Source organism: Didymella exigua (genome assembly GCF_010094145.1).
Source record: "Didymella exigua CBS 183.55 unplaced genomic scaffold M421scaffold_35, whole genome shotgun sequence".
NCBI lineage: Eukaryota > Fungi > Ascomycota > Dothideomycetes > Pleosporales > Didymellaceae > Didymella > Didymella exigua.
Genome location: NW_022984809.1, coordinates 236671 through 258112, shown reverse-complemented (window position 1 = coordinate 258112; position 21442 = coordinate 236671). Strand labels below are relative to the sequence as shown.

General features: G+C 53.6%; 10 protein-coding genes across 10 annotated transcripts; 4 read left to right on the top strand and 6 right to left on the bottom strand.

Annotated features, from left to right (window-relative positions):
- Nucleotides 1–236: 236 nt before the first annotated feature.
- Nucleotides 237–2352, top strand: M421DRAFT_95179 (uncharacterized protein; the record flags this gene model as incomplete). Its single annotated transcript, XM_033598283.1, has 2 exons — nt 237–297; nt 350–2352. The coding sequence occupies 2 exons, from the start codon at nt 237–239 to the stop codon at nt 2350–2352; spliced, it is 2064 nt and encodes a 687-aa protein (XP_033445098.1).
- A 92-nt stretch (nt 2353–2444) lies between these two features.
- On the bottom strand, nt 2445–4472 carry M421DRAFT_424476 (beta-lactamase/transpeptidase-like protein). Its single transcript, XM_033593764.1, has one exon. The coding sequence runs from the start codon at nt 4262–4264 to the stop codon at nt 2540–2542; it is 1725 nt and encodes a 574-aa protein (XP_033445097.1). The 5' UTR covers nt 4265–4472; the 3' UTR covers nt 2445–2539.
- Nucleotides 4473–5689: 1217 nt separating this feature from the next.
- M421DRAFT_401486 (uncharacterized protein) lies at nt 5690–8132 on the bottom strand. The gene is made up of 3 exons (XM_033590222.1): nt 7834–8132; nt 6764–7787; nt 5690–6702 (listed from the first exon to the last, which is right to left on the bottom strand). The coding sequence occupies exons 1-3, from the start codon at nt 7939–7941 to the stop codon at nt 5972–5974; spliced, it is 1863 nt and encodes a 620-aa protein (XP_033445096.1). The 5' UTR covers nt 7942–8132; the 3' UTR covers nt 5690–5971.
- Nucleotides 8133–8629: 497 nt separating this feature from the next.
- On the bottom strand, nt 8630–9697 carry M421DRAFT_71632 (NADP-dependent leukotriene B4 12-hydroxydehydrogenase; the record flags this gene model as incomplete). The annotated part of the gene is made up of 1 exon (XM_033596808.1): nt 8630–9697. The coding sequence occupies one exon, from the start codon at nt 9695–9697 to the stop codon at nt 8630–8632; it is 1068 nt and encodes a 355-aa protein (XP_033445095.1).
- Nucleotides 9698–10654: 957 nt separating this feature from the next.
- On the bottom strand, nt 10655–11505 carry M421DRAFT_39647 (Maf-domain-containing protein; the record flags this gene model as incomplete). The annotated part of the gene is made up of 2 exons (XM_033590110.1): nt 10655–10857; nt 10905–11505. Coding segments are annotated over 2 exons (804 nt in total), but the record flags the coding sequence as incomplete, so codon positions are not given.
- Nucleotides 11506–11672: 167 nt separating this feature from the next.
- M421DRAFT_271783 (uncharacterized protein) lies at nt 11673–14205 on the bottom strand. The gene is made up of 2 exons (XM_033588810.1): nt 14028–14205; nt 11673–13921 (listed from the first exon to the last, which is right to left on the bottom strand). The coding sequence occupies exon 2, from the start codon at nt 13776–13778 to the stop codon at nt 11832–11834; it is 1947 nt and encodes a 648-aa protein (XP_033445093.1). The 5' UTR covers nt 13779–13921; nt 14028–14205; the 3' UTR covers nt 11673–11831.
- Nucleotides 14206–14526: 321 nt separating this feature from the next.
- M421DRAFT_71612 (uncharacterized protein) lies at nt 14527–16646 on the top strand (the record flags this gene model as incomplete). Its single annotated transcript, XM_033596805.1, has 4 exons — nt 14527–14682; nt 14739–14851; nt 14896–15950; nt 16006–16646. The coding sequence occupies 4 exons, from the start codon at nt 14527–14529 to the stop codon at nt 16644–16646; spliced, it is 1965 nt and encodes a 654-aa protein (XP_033445092.1).
- Nucleotides 16647–16943: 297 nt separating this feature from the next.
- On the top strand, nt 16944–18401 carry M421DRAFT_71656 (uncharacterized protein; the record flags this gene model as incomplete). Its single annotated transcript, XM_033596809.1, has 1 exon — nt 16944–18401. One exon carries the CDS (start codon nt 16944–16946, stop codon nt 18399–18401), a length of 1458 nt encoding a protein of 485 aa, XP_033445091.1.
- A 697-nt stretch (nt 18402–19098) lies between these two features.
- On the bottom strand, nt 19099–20557 carry M421DRAFT_271749 (UROD/MetE-like protein). Its single transcript, XM_033588808.1, has one exon. It carries the CDS (start codon nt 20323–20325, stop codon nt 19189–19191), a length of 1137 nt encoding a protein of 378 aa, XP_033445090.1. The 5' UTR covers nt 20326–20557; the 3' UTR covers nt 19099–19188.
- M421DRAFT_271750 (uncharacterized protein) lies at nt 20558–21129 on the top strand. Its single transcript, XM_033588809.1, has one exon. The coding sequence runs from the start codon at nt 20789–20791 to the stop codon at nt 21080–21082; it is 294 nt and encodes a 97-aa protein (XP_033445089.1). The 5' UTR covers nt 20558–20788; the 3' UTR covers nt 21083–21129.
- Nucleotides 21130–21442: the final 313 nt, after the last annotated feature.

Genomic DNA, 21442 nt, shown 5'->3' with positions numbered 1-21442 from the left:
CCAGGCGTCGCTGCTGCCTTTGCGCTTTCTGTCGCACTTTCCTTCGCTCTTGCTTGTGTCTATCATCAATATTCGTTATCGGACAGCCCCAGGGTTCACTTTCACCACGTTACACTTTTCGCTTTCGCAACTTTGTATCTCCAATCTGTTATCAACTGTCCACGCACTGTTGTGACACACTCTGGACCGCATGTTCTCATACCGTCCCCAGACACATCCACGATAGCACACGCGCGATGCGCACGTCAATAATTGCCAGCTCTTTGCTAGCTCTTGCGCAAGCTTTCTACATACCCGGTCAGCACATTTTTCTGCTTCTTCTTGCTTACCGCATGTTGACAGTTTCTAGGATTCTCCTATAAAGCTTACCGTGACGGCGACACAATACCACTCCTCGTCAACAAGGTGTACTCCGACTACAGCGAACTGCAATATGCATTCACCGAGCTCCCCTTCGTCTGCCCTCCAACCGGCCGTATACGCGCAGGGCGCCTCACAAGCGGTACAAGTTTAAACCTGAATCTGGGCGAGGTTCTGCGCGGTGACCGCATCGTCGTTTCTGACTACGAGCTGATCATGGGCGTTGACGAAGAAGCTCGGTATTTGTGCAGCCGGACGATTGATCTTGATGGCATGCACAGAGCGAAGGAGCTAATACGGGAAGGTTATGTTGCTGAGTGGATCGTGGATAACCTACCTGGTGCTACCAGCTTTCAGACGACCGACAAGAGTAGGAAATACTATGCGGCAGGGTTCAAGATTGGCGACGAGACAAAACTGGGACCAGGTGGACCGGTCGAATACCTGATCAACAATCACGTCACACTCGTAATTCGGTATCGCAATGCGCCTGGAAAGGATGGCGAGAAGGGAAAGAAGGTCATTGTTGGATTCGAGGTATTCCCCAGGAGCATTACTGTGGACGGTCGCAACGAGTCTGGTCTTCCAGCGAACATCGAAGGCGATCACGAACCGCTTGTCCTAGTCCCTCGAGCCAACAGCACGAACAGCACAGGCGACGAGACCCAGCCCACGACTCTGACGATCCCGTATACATACTCGGTATACTGGCGGGAGGATGATCGACTAGAGTGGCAGAATCGCTGGGACATGTACTTTGCGGCTCAGGACGACAGCGCAAATGTGCACTGGCTGGCTATCCTCAATTCGTTGGTCATTTGCGGTCTGCTTACTGCTGGCCTGTCGGTCGTCTTGACACGTACGATTCGCAGCGACATTGGTGGCCTTCAAGACGCTGCTGGCACGAAAGCAACACCCAAGCGCAAAACGGCATCTCCGAAACGAGAGAAGAGCAACCTGCTTGGGCCCTTGGCAGACCTCGACACAGAGAATCTTGAAGTAGACGAAGACGACAACGAAGATGTCGCGGCCTGGAAGCTGTTGCATGGGGACGTCTTCCGTGCGCCAGCCTACAGTGGGCTTCTCGCGCCGCTGGTGGGCTCCGGGATGCAACTCCTCTACATGACGTTCGGTCTCCTCGTACTTGGCATTTTGGGAGTGCTCAACCCCAGTTTTCGAGGCGGTTACGTCAGCGTAGGTGTTGGACTATTCGTGTTCGCTGGAATCTTTTCTGGTTACTTTTCAGCACGCCTATACAAGACGTTCGGAGGCCAGATGTGGCAGAAGAACGTCGTCATCACGGCAGCCTTTGTCCCAGGCCTTTTGTTCGCAACCGTCTTCATCCTCAATCTCTTCGTGTGGATACAAGCTTCGAGTACGGCTTTGCCCTTTGGCACGCTCATCGCACTCGTCTTGCTCTGGCTCTTCGTACAGCTTCCACTTGTCTACGTTGGCAGTTGGTTCGGCTTTGAGCGTATGGGCGCATACACGCAGCCAATCAGACCCAACGCGATCCCTCGTCAGATCCCTGAACAACGTTGGTTCATCAGGAGCGTACGAAGATATCTACTTGCCGGTCTGATGCCGTTCATGGTTATCTTCGTCGAACTGATGTTCGTTGTTAAGAGTCTGTGGGTGGATAAGACCACGTACTACTATGCTTTCGGCTTCACGGGGATTGTCAGCGCCCTACTCGCAGTCACAGTCGTCGAAGCAGCCCTTGTTTCGACTTACTTGTTGTTGTGCTTGGAGAACTACCACTGGTGGTGGCACTCATTCGCAATCGGCAGCTCTTCTTCCATCTGGGTGTACGCCTATCTGATATACTGCTACTTCGCCAAGCTTCATATTAGCGGCTTCCTGTCAAGCACGCTCTTCTTCGTCTATGGCTTCTTAGCTTGCGCCGTATACGCGTTACTTACTGGTACTATCGGCTTCTTAGCAGCTTATACTTTTGTAAGAAGGATATATGGGACCATCAAAGTTGACTGAAATACGCTCGCCCTTACACGGAGTAAGTAAACAGTCATCTGACTCTGATGCAGAGCCGTCTACGTCACTTATCGATCTAGCACAACATGGAGAGTTATCAATATTCATCATGAGCAGCATAGGGTCATATACATAGCCGTATTGATAGAGAAGTATACTAGTCAGAAACTTTGCACACCTACTTTCCTCATGTCCTGTGCAGCTTCAAACGCCAACCCAGAAGCTCTACACCCACGGTTTCCCCTGCATCTTTCGTGAAAATGACAGTGTCGAGTGGCTCCGTCACGTATCGAAACGCATCGCCCCAGTTCCAACTGGCGCACTCCAGATCAGCAAACTTCTTTTCTTGGTCTTTCCTGTCAATCGAGATCCTCCAGGCCTCCTCCTCCATACCCAGCGAGCTTGGATCCGTGAGATACAGTCTTGCGCTAAGACTCTCGTAGGGAATCTTCTGCAGCGCAGCAAGCGACTGCAATACTGGTACCCCGTTCATGGTCAAGTCCTCAATAGCGAGCCCAGGTCCATCATCTACTGCCAGCGTCATACTGTTTGCGACGCCTAGTGCCGTGTAAGTGCCCGCATACTCGGCCCTCGCCTGTTGCTGCGCAAGCTTGTCCGCGTATGCCACCAACGGCCTCACTAGCTGTGGAAACAGCGTCGACACAGCATCTTGTGCCTGCCCGCCAGCGGCATTGATCGTGAGCGCGATATCGTACTCGGGCACAATCGCAGCATACGCCGCATACCCCGTCACACCGCCCGTCTTCGTAAAGATATCGATCGCCCTCGAAGTTTTGACATCAAGATCCGTGGGCCTGAGAATCTCCCACGACTCGCCAACAGCTTGATGCAGCGACGGCAGCAGAGCGCGAGGTTGCAGCCACCGCTGGGTTGCGGGTTTACTGAGTAGTTTGTGGGATAAGATTGACTGCAGGAACTTGAGCTGGTCGTTGGGTGTTGACCAGAGACCGCCGGATGGGTTGTAGTTGCCGAAGGAGGGGACGAACCAGCGGCCGTCTGCTTTGGAGCGAGGGAGGAGAGCTGTGCTGACATTTTTGGGAGTTGAGAAAGATGTCTTGCTTAGGCTGAGAGGGAAGGTGATGAGGTCGTGTATGATTTGCTCGGAGGTCTTCTTGTGGACTGCCTCAAGGGCCATGCCGAGGAGCGTAAAGCCTATATTGGAATAGAGAGGTCCGGAGTTTGTCGATCGAGGGTAATAGGCGGGATTGTTGAGTCCTGCAACTACCTCCTCGCGTGTGCAGATGCGGGCACCAGGGAAGGGGTCGCAAGTCGACACTTTGCTGCCGGTAGCGTTGATGCCTGGCAGACCGAGCATTGCAGGGTTGAAGTCTGGCACTATTGCAAGATCTCCAACGTAGATATAGCGACCGAGACCGCTAGTATGGCTTGCCAGTGCAGCGATTGTGATATCTTTGTATGCATGCTCTTGTAGTTCCGGGATGAACTTAGTGATCGAATCTGACAGCTTGATCTTGTCTGCGCTAAGCAGGATTGCTAGCATGGTGAATGTCTTGGTGACACTCCCAATACGCAAACTGGTCTCTAAAAGCGATTGACCGACATCTCGACCTGGTGCAGAGTGCTCGTATTCGAAAACCGTTACATCGTCAATGGATGCTTTGATTGCGAAAGACGTGTCAGCAGCCCAGGGCACATTTGCAAATGCTGTATCCGAAACAGCAAACTTTGTTGAGTTGGAGAGTATTCTCGGCGGTGGAAGAAGTGGTCCTGGCGGCGGGCAATATGCCTGTGTTGCAGTCGCTGAGAGCCAGGTGGAGAAGGCGCCAACGATGAGTGGATGCATGGTCGTGCTTGTGTAAAGCCAGTAGAAGAGGATTGGTAGTATCGAGACAATAATCACGACGGAAATTTGCCTGTTAAGTAGAGCCATAATGGCTGTGTATCTCTGCGTACTGCGCAGTCGACGCATATACGTACGGACGGTGTAGATGGTAAGACGGTCGGAATTAACTCAGGCCACCAGCGCTGCACGCACAGCCATCGAGGCTCAAGATGCTGACGCACACAAACGAATGCAGAAAAATAACGGATCCAGAAGCCAAAATCAAGGGCGGCAGAAGGGGAGGGTGACAGAGTGTGGGAGAAGCAGTGATGAAGGCTGGCAGCGGGACGATGCGAGCCCGGCGCTGATCTGTGGGGCATCTTCGCCGGTGCAGACCAACGCAACCTCAATCTTCATCGCCTCATGTGTAGCATTCATGAAACAGACAAGCAGAGAGAGGCCCGTACACAAGTACGGTAGACAGTACTGAGTGCTCCTTGCTTGATATCTCTCTTGAGACTCTAATGCGCCGACTAAGCCACATCCGCAACCTGAGGTACAATTTGGTCGGAGTTTCGTAGAGGCGCCAGAGTCGCATCAACATCCTAAAAATCAAAAGTTGCCCAGACACTACACTTCGCTGCCAATTTCTTTGTTTCCGCCTTGATAAGTTTCTTGGACCATTGTTCTCTCCCCTGATGTTGTGGAACCAAATGTAAAAAAGCAGACGGGCATAACCGTAGCCCACGATGTACCCCCTGGGTGGCTCCATGGATCCGTCTGTGATCGAACAGCCTTCGAGGTACTGAGAGGATGGTATGAGTGCAACAGTGAGCATGAGCATCAGGGCAACCATGCAAGGTACCTCCGTATCTGAGCTATCCGATCTCTACTCGAGTAGTTGCGCAAGAAGGCCAGACAGCACATGTGCGCAATAGCGGAAAATTATGCGAGATCCATAATCTTCTCTCAATGGTAAATTAAGATACCATAATGCAACTGAGCGTACCCACTGACAAGGACCGATCATCTAGTCAGCAATTGAAAGTCACTCATAATAAGCATGCACCAAGACGATCAACGACTACAAATTGACAGAAGTACAAGGCAACAACCGCGTCAATGCTTGCCTGCGTGAGTGCCCTGAGGGTTCGAGGTCTGTGCCATTCGAGCAACAAGGCTTGTATGAGACTGAGGCCCAATCTCCAGTACAGCAGGTAATAATTAACAGAATTCGACCTGAACCTAGCTGTAGATTTGCCGTTGTTTGCAAACGGATCGATATATGGATTGTATGCAATCAAATAGTTCGCAACCACAGGAAGGAGTGCTAGGCTAGCGGTGATGTTTTATGAGAAGTTGATCTAAAATGCGCGTTGGCGATACCTTGAACACAGCCTTACGGTACTTTCACCTATTCCAGTGGTGTTAGGGTTCAGCTTAAATTGTTCCGGAAAAGAGCTGCAAATGTAGCTGCAGCCATGAGTCTTGTCCAACGCCGTTGCGGAGAACTGGTCGATGTAGTGTGAAAAGATTGAAAGGCAAATTTCTAACTAAGCTGAAGCTTATTTCCTTATGAGAGATGGCAGCCTGCTCCGCGGATCATGTGCATAGAGATATCGATTTGCTTGGCATCTCATGTCCGCATTTAGCCACAATCAAGTGTCGGCATAAGTCTATGTAAGTGCGGATCCCTACACATCGAGATGTTGTACATTAGACCGCGAGATGAGCTGAAAAACAGGCCAAGGCGCTGACACGGAAGCAGTCTTTGCGTTACATCCATAGTATCGAGTTCGAGACCCACTAGAGGCATCATGCTGGTGTAAACGGGAACAGACCTCGATACTGGAGGCTCCCATGTATAGGACTCTCGGCATCAGAACCATTCTCATTTCGTCGGTGTGACGAGGAGCTCGAGCCGCTCCGTCCTGTCGCACCATATGGGTGTATAGAGGGCGATGGTGGACCGGACACAGATGTTGAATGCCCCATGCTAGGTTGTGTCGAAGCCACCGAGGCTCTCGGTTGAGTCGAACTAGCACAGACAAGTGGTTGCCGTGAGGAAGATGATAATCTGCTGTTTTTTCTGATTCTGACCTCGGCCTCAATTTTGACGAAGTAGGTCTGGTCGTGGATCCTCTTGAAGACAAGAAGCACTCGGAAGCTTTTCCACAATACCATGAGTGTGACGATACTGAGCTCAAGCATCGAAAAATTCCAGCCGAGTCCTACGTACGTGTAAAGAAGCGTGTGGGCGACCCAGATGCGACCCAACACCATCGCAAGCCTGCGGGCTATGATCGGGCTGTCATCGAAGTCATCGGGTGTCGAAACCATTGCAGTAAGCCTATGCAGCTCGCTTTTCGGCTTGGTCACGCCGAAACACAAGTACCGTTCCTTGCAGGGATCACTGGCGTTAATGGCCACATCCCGTGCGATTGAGGTCTCTCCACTAGTCGTATTATCAATCTCATCCTGTACGGGTGTTTCGCTGAGTTCCATTGGGTCCGGGTTATTTGTTACAGAAGCGATGATGGACTGTTCTGTTTAAGGTTCGGGATCAGCTTATGTGTATTGTGGGTAGCGCACACGAGGGAACCCTACCATTTCGAATCTCAGCAGCGGCAAGTAGTGTCAGCAAGAGAAGACCCAATGCCACGATTTGTCCAAAGCCGAGTTTTTCAAGCCCAGTAGTGTCAAAATCTCCCCATACAGCCTGGATCGTACTAACAGTCCCGTACGACATGCCTGCGAAGAGGGCCGGGATTGACGATAAGTACGAATCGAAGTAGATTTGGAGATAATACCATTTTGATATCGGAGTGCGATTGTCCCCTTCCTTGGGTGGGCGAAGCCAGTCGTAGTATTTCGCAAATGAGTTTTCGACTATTTCGCGTCGTTCAGCCTGGGATAACCCAGTTTTTCTCAAGAACCTGGACGTGATGCGGCTGATGAGGACGTTTATCGTATCCGTTTCCGGAGGGAAGAATAAGTCCCCGATTGCAAGAACATGACGATAGGCAAGAGTACCAACAAGGGTAACAGAATACCATGCGTCGAAACGCACGGACTTCATGTACTCAGGCGCCTCAAAGACGCACTGAAACATATTACCTATGTTTAGGCGCGAGCTTTCTCCGAAATCGACATCGTAGGTGGCTGTGTTGATTGTGTAAGAGAACCCAAAGAGGAGAAAGAGGCCAATAGTGAGACCAATCCGCCATGCGCGTACAAACGTGTGTGTGTAGAGATACCCGCGGAGCACTTGAAGCGACACAAGGTGAGTCCACAGGCAAAAATATGCGAGGCAAGTCACGATGTTGAATTCGTACAAAGATATGTTGCAGCGACTTGCGAGGCCCGCACTGAGTATGGCAATGCCCGAGATTAGCTGCTGATCGCCGAGTATTTTCGTGAAGCCGGTCACAACACCGCTAGTCTTTCTCTGCACCGCAGTTTGTTCTGACTTCACGTCTACGTCGGAGAAAGGACTCAAACGGCGTTTCAAAAGCTGAACAATATAATGATCGGTGGAGGTGAGCAGATCCGAGGGGAGCGATTTTCTGAAATAGCCCCAGACGATGACGATTGATAGAATCCAGGCGCTGAAGTAGAGCGACGTAAGTACCTGGGCATGTTAGTAATTGAAAGCCGGAAGTTCAAAGCGCACATACACCAATACCTGCAATGTCCGCGTTGACTTCTATCTCCGTCGTACAATTGCGTCGCGGTTCTGGGTAGAAGCACTGAGCACAGTTGAGCGAACTGCCGCAGTTGCCCATGCTGTGGTGTGTCCTAATGAAGTCGGGTGGTAGTCTTAACGGTTGCTCGGAAGGAGCGCCAGCATGAGCATACGCTGTACTTATCTGGGGAGCTGGCTTTGCAACATGTGCCGTCAAAAGCCACTCAGCCAACCGCCATGCCAGGTGTCGACCTTGCTTTTTTCAGCAGGCTGAAGTTTGTCTGCTTCTACATGAAGGTTATCCGATTTCACCCTGTCACTCACGGATTGATAGGCATAGCGTCTTACTGCAGTAGCAACATCAGCGAGCCATCACCAGCAGGCCAGTTGATTCGGGCACGTTGGTTGTCCATGTATAGCCCCCAATAACTGATGACTGTCGCGGAGCACTCGTTCAGCCTGGTCCGTCAATAACGCCATTGCTGCAGCCGCAGGCATTCTCGGGCACCGGAAAGCTTAACATGCAGCTCATAACAAGCTCATAAGCACCACCGAAGTGAGCCTTGCGCGTTCGCTGCCCAGTAATTTGCATGATGAAGTTCAATCAGCAGGAGAACGCGTCACGGTGGGCAGTCCATCAATCTCGGCGCGTTGGTGGTCGCTGAATGACCAAGTGAACATGACGTCACAGGCGAAAAAGAGCACAACACCACCCAGAGAGTTGCATTGCGTCTGATGAGTGTTCATACTGTTCATTCAAGGCTCAAAAGCCAAATTGGTATCATAATCTACTGCTCCTTCTCCAGATCCGCAATCTGCAACACCGCCTTTCCAAAGTTGTGACCCTTGAGCATGCCCAAGAATCCATCAACAGCGTTGTCGATACCCTCAGTGACGCTGATCGTCGCCTTGAAGGTACCCTCAGACAACCACTTCTGCAGCTTTTCCTGGTGCTCCTTCGCGTGCTTAGGGCCCATGTTCGCATCGGTGACAATGAACCCGCGGATAGTCAAGCGCTTGGCAACGACCTGCATCAAGTTCTTGATGGGGTAGCTATCCTCGGGCTTGAGGTTGTATTGCGAGATCATGCCGCAGGCGACGATGCGACCGAAGTTGTTCATGGCGTTGATGGCAGCCTCGAGCTGTTCACCGCCAACGTTCTCATAGTAGATATCGATGCCGTCGGGTGCAAGGCGGGCGAGCGCATCCGCAGGCCTCTCGGTCTTGTAGTTGAAGCCGTCGTCGAAGTTGAGCTCGTTCTTGATGAAGTCAAGCTTCTTGTCGTCTCCGACGGAGCCAATGACCTTCAGGCCCTCGTGCTTGGCCAGCTGACCGACGAGTTGGCCGACGGCGCCAGAGGCAGCGGAGATGAAGATCGTCTCGCCCTTCTTGGGCTGGCCAATCTCGTAGAAAGAGGACCACGCGGTCAGACCAGGCATACCTAGAGGGCCGAGGAAGTACTTGGGGTCGAGGTTGTAGGGGTTCTCAAGCTTGCGGACAGTCTTGACGGTGTCGGCATCGAGGAGGGAGTACTCCTCAATGGGTGTGATGCCAAGGGTGATCAGGACCTCACCCTCTTTGAAGTCCTTGTTATTCGATTTGACGACCTTGAAGATAGAACGGTTTGTAATGGGCTTGCCAAGCTCGAAGGGAGGAGAGTAAGACTTCTTCTCAGGCGCGCGCATGCGGCCGCGCTGATAGGGATCGAACGAGGCGTAGAAGTTCTTGACGATGAGACCGCCTTCGGGAATCTGCTGCTCGAGGTCGAATTCGCGGGCCTCAACTGCGAGGTCCTGGCCAGGAACCGGCCAGCCCTCAGGCGCCTTCTTGAAGATTAGACCCTTGTTCTGAACCATCTTGTCTGTAGGTAGTGTGCTTTGAAGTATAGAGGTAAAGGAAGAAAGGGTAGCTCAAAACTTTTGGAATGGGAAGCAACGAATATGGTATGTCGTAACGGACGCGGCAGAGAGGACCTCATATACTTATCTCCGCAGCGGATTATAAATATAATCTCACGCGCCTAGCCGAACTTGTATTGCATCATAGTGAATGGTTCAGCACCGCACATCGAGCTGCGGAGGAACGACAAGCTGGGTAAAGCTGGGTCCGGCCACACCTCTCGCCGGTTCCTTGCCGGAGAGACGTGCTGGGTTGCGGTGTTTCGTCCGCCAAACAGAGACTGCAAAGTGAACATTGCCTCGGCCGCAACTGTGCAGAGCAATGTTGGGTGGAGAACAATGCTCAATGCAGAAATTTCTACGTGCCTGTGGAACGCGTTTGAGGGATGACGACGATGGGCTGTCCGGAGGTGTACCGCTTCAAGTCAAGTGTCCGCAGTGATGTGTTTTAGAAAAGCCGAGGCAAGTGGGGGTTCCCCTTACTAATGAGGGGTTCGAGCTGGAGTTGAGATTCCATGCATTGAGAGCTGCTCGACACGCACAAAGCAGGCGCACAAAGTACCGACTGTTGCGTTGCGACTGCCCTTATGCCGCAATGCAGGCCAGACGGGTAATTTTGGTGTTTCCGGCGTGGAGTTTGCCATCGCCAACGAGAGTCAAGAGAGCTACAGCATCGTTGCTAAGCGAGACAGGAGGTCAGTGCCCTTGCGGCCGTTGAGGGCCCTTTGTGCGAACATTCTCGAAGGCTTCCGTATTCAGTTGTGCAATTCTGTTTTCATCGCGTGTGCAACTTTGCATGTCGCTGTATGTGCTACACTGCGCTCAGTGCATGGGACAGAAATCGTCGTCCTCCTGATATGCCTCCTTCCATATGGGCTTGTGCTCCTAGTCGCCCTCCCTCACAAACATATTGTCCATGTCGTCGTCCAGCTCCTCTTCAGGCTCCATCACCTTCTCAATCAATTTCAGCGTTGCTCGTATGGGAAGGCCTACGACGTTGTCGTATGATCCTTCGATACGTTCAATCAGCACCGCACCACCGCTCTGGATGCCATAGCCACCTGCCTTATCGTTGCCGTCGCGCGTCCGTACGTAGGCTAAGATAAGCTCATCTGTGACTACAGGCTATTAGCCCTGCAGCGTGTTACGTTGACGCTTGACATACCTGATGGGTCGAACTTGACCGTTGTCTCCTCGACATGTGACTCGAGCCTGTACCCGGGGTCCATAGCACTCTCCAGTGGCTTCATTACCGCAACAGCGGTCATGACCTTGTGCTCGCCTTGATCCCTCAGCATCTTCAGCATGGAGATGTGGTGTTCAGCGCCCCGTGGCTTCTCCAATATCCGCCCATCGTGGCTGACTATGATGGTGTCTGCGCCTATGAACAGCGCAGGCTCGCCCTGGTCTGTGTTGTCGATCTCGCTGCGGTACACGTCCTGTACTTTGGCGGTGGCGGTCTCGAGCACGTAGTTGAGCGCGCCGAGGTCGTGGGAGAGGTTCTCGGCAAACTTGGAAGGTATTATTTGTACGTTCTGCAGGCCAAGCTGGGCGAGCAGCTGCTTTCGACGAGGAGACGCGGAGGCGAGAATCACGCGCTTTCGACGTAAATCGTCTAATGCGGGCAGACTGAGCAGCGGGGGGGGTCCTCGAGGGGGGGGTGGTCCTCTGGGCGGCTGTTTCGAGTCTGATGGGCCTGGCGACTTGCGGTCTGACAGGAGCGGCTCCTTCGCCGCATCTTCGTAGGGTGGTGGGGGTTCTGAGGGTGCGGGCATAGCTGAGCGAGCGTTCCCCTAATGCTATTTCAATTGGTGTAGCGTCAAATCTACTCAGAAACAATATGCAGTGAGTGGAATGTCTCAATTGTAGGAGTGATGCGAACGTGGTGTTGCGCCCTTCAGCTGTCCACAAAAGTTGAAATGACACAATGTCGCCCCGAGCTCCTGCTGACCCTGACTCGCGCAGTTTTCCATCGCTACTATCTTCAGCGTTCTGCAAGTATTGCACGTGGTCTAAACGTGGTTCAGGAAGAGAAGTTATTTGTTTGACCATCTGTCACAGACTGAGCGCAATTCGCCGTCATTCACTTGGCTCATCCGCCACCTCCGCCGCCATCGCCTCCGCCTCCTCCGTCTCCTGCGTAAGTATAATGGTGATGTCCACCGTGATGTCCATCATAGCCGCCTTGCTGCCCTCTCGCTGCAAGAGCCAGACCAGCATCAGCTAACCCTCCCAAGGCACCCCCCATTCCATTTGGATTTTGCATAGCTTCTGCGGTCTCCAATCGACTTCTGACTCTCAGCGGCGCATCAAAGTGCTTCTTGTCAATATCACTTCCCCTCCAATGAGTCAGCCTGCCTAGGTCATGTTGCCGCGCTTCTTCCTCTGTCTGCATGAAGCCCCACGGGTCTCTGCCCCTCTGCTTCTGTATCTGGTCCCTTTGCCAGTCTTTCAGAACCTGCAGAGAGGCGATGACGAGTGCGTGGCTGACTGTCGGGGATCTTATGGTGAGCGTCTCGTCAGGGAGGCATGTCAGTGATAGCTTGCATCCTGGCTCGATGGAGCTGTGTGCTCTACCAGTGTGGCAAAGACCGCAGATGTTATGGTCTGCACAGGTCTTGCAATTCCACCGCTGGCCGACGATTGGCTTTATCTGGCATTCCATGCAGATGGCATCCGTATGAACCCGAGTATCGCCATTGAACCCGTCCCAGTACGTGTGGTCTGCGACAATGTCGCCATACAGGGGGTCAATACTGTTGTTGTTTGCGACGAATAGGGCGTGGCGGAGCACATCGTAGCGACAGCCGTTGGAAGAGCTTAAAGGCATATGGCTCACCCAAACATAGGATCTTCCGTCGTTGGCGATAAAGCGAAGGGAATCATAGTTTGATGCATGAACGTAGGTAGTCAGTATGTTTTTCTTCCCACCGCCCGGGTTCAGAATCTCAGTCTTGCGAACGCGGCTTCTCAAGTCAAGACGTAGTTCATAGGACCATGTGGACTCTGGCCTCCTGGCTCCCGATTCGGCATTATTGCATTGCATGACCCATGAGAACCTTGGGTCGCGATATTTGCCTCCTATCTTCTTGAAGTTGAAGGTAAAGGCAGCAGGTGAACGTGCTGGCGCCTTTTCTGATCGTCGTCGCGTCGACCAGGCGGACGACTCTGGCGTGTCCATCCAGTTCAGGTTTGCTATGATTTTCGTCTGGGCATGGTACTTCTTTATCACGGGGCCTAACCTCCACTGAGGTGGGTACGGCACTTGACGATGCTTCTCAAGGTAGGTCGCCAATGCAATTGGATCTGATGGTGCTTCTGCGTTTCGAGGAATGTCGCCCACTACCGCCTCTGGTAAGTCGCTCATAGCCACAGATGACTGGCGGTGGGGCGGAAACTTAGAAAGTTGTTCAGGGATTACCTCTGGCAATAGACTATAGCTTTGCTGTAGCTGAGATGGTGGACCAAAGGAGCCTGGACTCCAAGAAACATCAGGCGACAGACTCTGAGAATGAGGTCTCAAGAATTGAACCGAGTGTCGCTGTATCAATCCCGGGCCGCAGTGCGTGTCCATAGGTATACTTTGAGAATATGGTCTTAGCAATCGCGATGATCTTTGTTGTATAAGGGAGGTTATCCCCTGCGGATTTGGCAGGGCCAGGGTGGTTGGACGCTGTTGCTGATTGATGTTGCTATTGGAACTGCTCCTCACTTCTTGGACCTCCAGCTGCTGCAATTGCTTGGCGAGCTCTTCGTCTTCCAAGAGCTGTCGATCTAGGGCTGATAATTTCCGAGCAGATTGTTCGTCCTCAGTAAACTGCTTCTCTGGTGTTGCTGTCGGTGGTGCCACAGGCAAAGGCGCGGGGAGCTCAGCAATGACAGGTGGAGGCCAAAATGTTCCATAAAATGGCTGTACATAGTGCGGTGCTGATTGATCGCAGACTATAGCGGGCGCGTTGGGCTGCACATAGTACTGCGAAGAGCGCTTGTCCAAAGTCCGCTCTGTTGACCTGTAACAGTTGGACCATGGTGCCGACATGGTGCTTTATGCTGACTTGATACTCGTATAGGTTCCTATACGTTTGACGGGCTTGTGATCTTGTTCGGCGCGCGATAGCGCAAGGTCATGAGAGAGGCACCAAGCTGAGACGACAATGCAGCTTTTAGATCGAGCTGCGCCTCCTATACTAATCCCAATCAGAAGCGAATAAGCGTGAAGAAAATAGAGAAAAGCAGGAGTGCAAGGCCAACGCAACGACGGTACCAGGTGAGTGGTGTCACGACCTACCTAACGCGAGCGGCTGTGAGCAGACGGAGACCTCGAGGTGACGATTTGAGAGGCTTTGATTGCTGGGCTGGACGCCTTGCAGATCGCCTCGACATCGACGTCAGCAAAGTGTTGCAGTGGCTTTGAGGAAGTGACTGTTGTTGGTTCGCTTCGTGTGAGGAGGTCGGACGGCATGCGCCAGGGCAGACCTTCAGGCGTTCCGCCCCAAGCTTTGGAGAAGATCAAGCTCTGGTCCCATCTTAATGATCAAAAGCGGGCAACACTAGGTTATCTCGGGGGTTGATGATTTTACGCATGCTCTGAGAAATGTGTGGTGACTGCCAAAAGTTGGAGGAGCCCGATTTTAAGCCAATCAGAACCTCCGCGTTTCGGCGGCAGTGGAGAACGCGCTTGCCCGCGCTCCAGAACTCTGTTACGAACAATCTCCAGGTTTGCGTCAGTACGTCTTCGTTGCGATGAAAACACTGCAGACGTGTTTTCGGTGTTGTTGAAAGCGCCGATGCCGCCAAAAAGAACCTGGTCACAGGTCACCGACAATGGCCCGTCGCTGTCTCGATCTGCTTCCCGCCCACGGCAGTCCGAGGCTGGAGTCGAAGCGACTACACCGGCAATTTCGCGTAAAGTGAAAGCTTGTGCAGCATGTCGAAAACAGAAGGTTAGCAAGTGATCTTTACCCACGTGACGTTCAAGAGCAGTACTTATGTCGCGCAGATAAAATGTCTTATGGACGAGAATGCCGGTCCGCCATGCAAGCGTTGTGCCGAACGAAACCTGTCCTGCGTCCTGAACAAGAGTCTGCAGACGCTGATTGATGAGCGATCACAGTAAGTGTTGTGGTAATGGCTCTAACAAGCTCTGACGAAGATAGATGGAAGCATGAAGTCGTTGGCGACCTCGGTCTGATACATTCATCGCTACAACAAGTCCTCAGCAAACTCTCACTCCCAGCACTGCCACCACTGAAGGCGACTACTGCTGATGACTCGGATCATGTCCAACAGTATGATGCTGCGGACCGAGAAGAAGAGGTTCCATCATGCGACAACTCACCCAGATTGTCTCCCAAAGGGGATGCTCTGCCACACGCGCCCATCGAGTCGTTGTACCAACTCACTCGCCTTCGCGCACTTCGATCAGACGATCCTACCGAGGAGCGCAAGCCTACACCGGATTTTGGCACAAACCATCCTGTCAACGACTTCATATCCCGAGGTATCGTCAATGTTGAGGACGCTGAGCGACTCTTCAGTTTCTTCTTAAATCGCATCGACCATTTCATGTACAGGATCGGAAGCCATAAGTATCGTGACCTGGAAAGTCTACGCCGTGGCTCGTCGATTCTCACTGTCACTATCTGCACTGTCGCAGCGCTGCACGATCCACAAAGCAATCACCTCTACAAGTCCTGCAGCCGAGAGTTCCGTCGCCTGATGTCAGCATCCATGTTCGACCGCCGCATAGATCGCGACCGTATGCGGGCACTCTGTGTGGCATCATATTGGCTTCATGATCTCTCATTCATAATCAATGGATATGCGATTCGACGAGCCATGGAGATCAACCTCAGCAGCAGCTACCAGCGTGTTCTTGCCACCGGTGACGAAGACTCAATGGAGTGCATTCGATTGTGGTATGTCCTTTACATATGTGATCGACATCTATCGATTCTGTATAGTCGACCATCGATCGTCAGAGACGAAGTCTCTATCACCGGATGGGAAGCGCTCATGCGGACCGCAGCATTCACTGAGGCCGATAAGCGACTTGTGAGCCAGATGGCTTTGTTGATCATCATGGGGAACGCAAGAGAGCTATTTGGACCTGATACCGGAGAAGCTATACCGAAAGCATTTGCACCACAATTGACGAACTTCAGCCGCCAGATAGACCATTGGATGGGGTTCTGGTCCACAGAGCTACTAAGTGAGACTCATAGGCTCTCCGTATGTCCTGTCGAGTACGACGCTGACCTGTCCAGAAATCCATCAATTCATTGGCGGTTTTCCGACCAAAGGCGTGATCATACATCACCATCTGGCAAAGCTCCATCTTCACTCCCACGTCTTCCGGGGTCTTCGTGGGGGTCCTGTACCACCACACTTCCAGGAGAGCGCGGTTGCTGCAGTGTCGGCCGCTACGGACACAATTCAGATGGTCCTTACCGACTATGACATACAAGAAGGACTGGTCGGCATTCCGCACTACATCCACTCCATGGTCGCATTCGCGTGTGCGTTTCTGTTGAACATTGCATCGCAATATAGTGGCCAGTACATCGCAGATACTGCAGTCTTTGACTTGACAACCAAGGCTGTGCAGCAGTTCCGTTCGACTCCTGTTGGCAAGTGGCATCTAGTCCATCTGATGGCGGAAGGCCTAGAGAAGATGATTGCCAAGAAGGGTGGCAGCCCGGCCGCAAAAATGCTCCCCAGTGTTACGAGCGAGGCAAGCCAATCTGGCGCGCAAAGTGGTTCAGCGCTGAATACACCGCTGCCCGGCACGTCGTACGGCGACAACTTCTTTAGCGGCTTCGAAGACGCATACAACCTTGGAAGTGCTTCATTCTTGAACTTCGATACGGGCACTATCGATCTAGACTTTGCCGGGTTCAGTTTCTAAGCCTTGGGTGTTACTGCAGCTTGCCCTGGCAGAGCCAACCGTCATGCCGCCGGCGCGCTGTCCTATTTACGAAGAGGTAGTTTGGCAATCGGGCCTTGGAGAATCCCATGTCCAAGACATCAGAAGGAGGGGTTGTGATCGGCAAGAAGGCCGACCCCGCTAGCCGCTGCCCCACGTTGAGGTACACTACCCGCGACCATTGCCGCGGCGACTGCAATTGGTATTTGTTCGTCATATGGATTCTGCAATCGAGCCCTCACATCATCTTTCCTATCAACAATGTCCTCCTCGTCCGCAATGCCCACATCCTTGCCGCTGAAGGAGACACTTGAGGGACTTCCCAGCTTGTCCTCAACATCGACTGAGCTTCGATCTCGAACGCGGGATGTAATCCAGTCTAGCTCCAACATTCCCATCCTAGTCGCTTTGGATGATGATCCAACCGGTACTCAAACCTGCCACGACATCCAAGTTCTAACAACATGGACCGTTCCCGTTCTAAAGGCGGAGTTCGAGGACACCGCCCCAGGCAGCGGGTTCTTCATCCTCACAAACTCGAGGGCCCTTCATCCACCGGCAGCGCGAGAGCTTACGATCGAGATCTGCCAAAACCTGAAGGAGGCTGCGGCTCAGGCAGGCAAGCGCTTCGAAGTGGTCTTGCGTGGTGACTCGACTCTGAGAGGCCACTTCCCAGTCGAGCCCGAGGCAGTTGAGGAAGCGCTTGGAGCCAGTGATGCGTGGATTCTTGCACCTTTCTTCCTCCAAGGTGGACGATACACAATTGACGATGTCCACTATGTTGCTGAGGGCGATGTTCTGGTACCTGCCGCAGAGACACCGTTCGCCAGGGATGCTACCTTTGGCTTCAAGAGCAGTCACATGGCGGACTGGGTCATTGAAAAGAGCAAAGGGACGATATCAAGGGATCGAGTGCGCGGAATCAGTCTCACAGATATCCGAACAGGGGGTCCAGACAAGGTCAACGAGATCTTGCAAAGCGCCTCAAAGGGCACGGTGTTCATCGCCAACGCAGCTGCAGAGGAAGACATGGATGTTGTGGTCCAGGGGATTCTCAAGGCCTCTGCCCAGGGCAGAAAGTTCCTCTTCCGCTCTGCAGCGGCCTTCGTCTCAGCGCGTCTGGGCATCTCCCCCATCCCGCCCATCACCGCGCGGAAGCTCCAGCTCAGCACCGCCACGGGCGGACTGATCATCGCCGGCTCGTACGTGCCCAAGACCACGAGCCAGTTGAAGGCCTTGATCGAGGTTGCAGGCGACAAGCTGACGACGGTGGAACTCAACGTCAACAAGCTTCTGGAGAGCGACGCCTCGCGAGGACAGGAACTAAACCACGCGCTAGAAGTGGCGTCGAAGGCGTTGCAGCAGCCCAAAGACGTCTTGATAATGACCTCGCGCGACATCATCACAGGCGCAGACGAGCGGTCATCGCTAGACATCGGCTCCGTGGTCGCAGCCGCGCTCGTCGCTTTCCTTGAGCGTTTGCAAGTCAAGCCCAGATATCTCATCGCCAAGGGCGGCATCACGAGCAGCGACATGGCAACGAAGGGATTGCGCATGAAGAAAGCCACCGTCATGGGGCAGGCGGCTCCCGGTGTCCCGCTCTGGCGATGCGATGAGCCGACGAGCAAGTGGGCCGGTCTGCCGTACGTTGTGTTTCCGGGCAATGTGGGCGGAGAGTACACGTTGGCCGAGGTTGCGGAGAAGTGGAGGCCGTCGATATCGGTCAATCGCTGTTAGCTGTTGGCAAGAGGGGTTAGGCTGTAGAGCGGTCAAGCTGCAGAGCGACATGGAATGGATTTGAATGCCGAAATACACCTGCCCGCCATCCACCGGCCGTCCTTGTTGAGTAAGTACCCCGATCATGAAACCTCGTGCGGAAGATATCTGGCGGATGCATCACGTGTGGAAACGCGCTTGACGCTACTGTAACAATCCTCTGCAGCTTGACCATGTCCGACATGACGGACGGGAGAGAGGGAGGAGGATGGGCTGGGTCGGGTCGTTGGATACAGGTGGGAGTGTCGCGGGATCTCTGAGACGAGGTAGTGTGTGGAAATCTGCTCCGTCGGTTCTTCTCGCTGGACTCGAGAGCTGCGCGTTAGCTACATCACGGTCGTTCGAGCCTGGCCATGGTGTATCTGGACTCGACGGCGGCGGGTCTGGCGTTGGTTTCGCGCGGACGGGATGGTGGTGCCGGGGAAGTAGGTATGGTGCGAACGTGTCTGCGTCAGTCAGCGCAGACGCACAATCGCAGGCGATGTTTCGCCGAGGGAGCGGGCTGGAAAGGGTTGAACCGTTAATTGGGGTATATACTGCTATACTACATCTACACATCAGTCGTTGAGACGTGGCTTCGTCACGCGCACTGTTCTGGGGCTCGTAATCTTCTGCATCTGCGTCGCGCATTCGTCGACGCTTTTCCGTTTCCTGTGCGCCTCTACTCCACGCGCACATTTCGGCGCGGCCTCTACGGGCTCAAGTAAGCTCTACGGGCTCAAGTAAGCTCTACGGGCTCAAGTAAGCTCTACTGGCTCAAGTCGTCGCCCCACACCTGCTTGGCAATCTCGACCTCGAGCCTGACCTTGGCCCACTGCTCCTCTTCTGTGAGCTCGTTGCCCTCGGCGGTCGAGCTGAAGCCGCACTGGTGCGACAGACACAGCTGGTCGAGGCCGTTGGGCGCAATGGACGCGGCCTCGTTGAGGCGTCCGATGATGTCCTCCTTGACATCGAGCTCGTTCTTCTTGCTGCTCATGACGCCCAGCACGACGACCTTGTGCGCCGGCAGGTGGCGCAGCGGGCTGAAGTCGCCGGACCGCGCGTCGTCGTACTCGAGAAAGTACGCGTCGACGTTGAGTTCCTTGAAGAGCACCTCGGCGACGGGCTCGTAGCCGCCGGACGCGAACCACTTGCTCCTGTAGTTGCCGCGGCAGAGGTGGATGCCGATCTTCATGTCGGCGGGGCGCTTGGAGATGGCGGCGTTGATCAGCGCGGCGTACTTCCTGGGCAGGACGCTGAGGTCCTCGCCGCGCTCCGTCTCGGCGGCTTTGCGCATGTCCGGATCGCACAGGTAGGCCAGGTTGGTGTCGTCGAGCTGCACGAAGCGGCATCCGGCTTGGTACAGCGAGTCGAGCTCTTCCTGGTACACGCGCGCGAGGTCCTCGAAGAAGACGTCCAGGTCCGGGTACGCGGAGATGTCGATGCTGGCGCGTCCACCGCGGAAGTGCACCATGGTCGGGCTGGGGATGCACACTTTTGTGGTCGCCTTGCCGCCGTTGTCCTTGATCGCCTGCTCGAGGAAGTGGAAGTCGTCGACCTGGATGGCCTCGGGGTGGCCAAGCTTTCCGTTGACCACCAATGTTGGCGGGGAGAAACCATCCTTGTGCCTGATGTTGCCGACCTGGCCCCTTTCTTCAATGCCCGCGAGGTGCTTCAGAAAGTCCAGGTGGAAGTAGGCGCGGCGGAACTCGCCGTCGGTGATTGAGCGGATGCCGTTCTCGATCTGGAGTTGGGCGACCTTGCTGACAGCCTCGTCTTCGACTCGGCGCAGGTCCGCGGCCGATATTTCGCCGTTGGCCGCCTTCTGGCGCGCCTCGAGAACGGACTTGGGGCGCAGGAAGGAGCCGACGTGGTCGGCGCGGTAGACGCCGTGAGGAAGAGGCATTGTGCTGCGTTTGCGGGATGTGAACTTGTGCGGGATGTGAACTTGTGCGGGATGTGAACTTGTGCACTGGGTGGAAATTTGCCCTCACGGAATATGTCTATTGTCAGAGGTGGCAGGATTGAATCACCGTGGGACAAGAGCATCGCAGCTCTTTAAAAGATTTCGCCTTGCGCGCATCGCATCGAGTATCATTCTTGCTTGGAGCTACCCCACTCACCCACTCACGGCAGTTGTGTCGACGAGCTAATTGATGGATGGCGGCGTCCGAGGCGCCGAGGACTCGCGCTTGCCGGCGGCATGTGGAGAGGCGCGCTCGGCAGGGTCCATTTTGAGGAAGTTCATCCCATGGTTGTCTCTGTTGGTGTATTTCGGCAGTTGTGTTTTGCATCTTGACGCATGCAAGGATGACAACGGGGATTGACGTCGTTTGCATAGGCGAGGGTGCCTTGCATGGAGGGGCCGAATGTCGGCCGTCGACCGGAAGCATTCTTCCGCGGGCTACTCCTCAACTGCACGGTTGATGTGTCCGGAATTCCAAAGACTGACTTTAGGTGGCAGACAGCGTGTGGGTTTATACATACTCAGTGGAGGATGTGGGGCATGTGGGAGCGAGCGGCGGTGGGGCGTGGGAGTATCTTGGGGTCCCTCTGCCGTCTTTTGCTCAGCCGGCAGCGAAGGGTACATGGCATTAAATACATGGGTATCGCATCAATACATGAGTATCGCATCAATACATGAGTATCGCATCAATACATGAGTATCGCATCAATACATGAGTATCGCATCAATACATGAGTATCGCATTGAATACATGGGTACAGCATTAATACATGAGTATGGCATTAAATACATGAGTATGGCATTAAATACATGGGTATCTGTCGCAGCAAGGATCGAGGTGAGGGTGCACATCACGTGATCCGCATCTGGATATTGGACCGATCAGACACTGGCGATCCATCACGCCATGGTAAGCGGAATCGGGTACAACTTGGAGCCGTGATTAGAGCTCCAATTAGGGTGTAGCTGGATGAGTATTGGTGTATATATTCTGCTCGTTTAGCACCGTAGATAGAACAAGGAACTTGATCACTTTCTTCACACTTGATCAACGATC

Excerpts from the sequence above, each read along its gene's own strand:
- M421DRAFT_271783 (XM_033588810.1), bottom strand. The coding sequence starts at position 13,778 with ATGTCGGCACCATGGTCCAACTGTTACAGGTCAACAGAGCGGACTTTG.
- M421DRAFT_271750 (XM_033588809.1), top strand. The coding sequence starts at position 20,789 with ATGTCGGCCGTCGACCGGAAGCATTCTTCCGCGGGCTACTCCTCAACT.
- M421DRAFT_401486 (XM_033590222.1), bottom strand. The coding sequence starts at position 7,941 with ATGGGCAACTGCGGCAGTTCGCTCAACTGTGCTCAGTGCTTCTACCCA. Across the intron at positions 7,788-7,833 it reads CGGACATTGCAGGTATTGGT|GTACTTACGTCGCTCTACTT; the intron begins GTATGTGCGCTT and ends TAACATGCCCAG. Across the intron at positions 6,703-6,763 it reads CGCTGCTGAGATTCGAAATG|AACAGTCCATCATCGCTTCT; the intron begins GTAGGGTTCCCT and ends AACCTTAAACAG.
- M421DRAFT_271749 (XM_033588808.1), bottom strand. The coding sequence starts at position 20,325 with ATGCCTCTTCCTCACGGCGTCTACCGCGCCGACCACGTCGGCTCCTTC.
- M421DRAFT_424476 (XM_033593764.1), bottom strand. The coding sequence starts at position 4,264 with ATGGCTCTACTTAACAGGCAAATTTCCGTCGTGATTATTGTCTCGATA.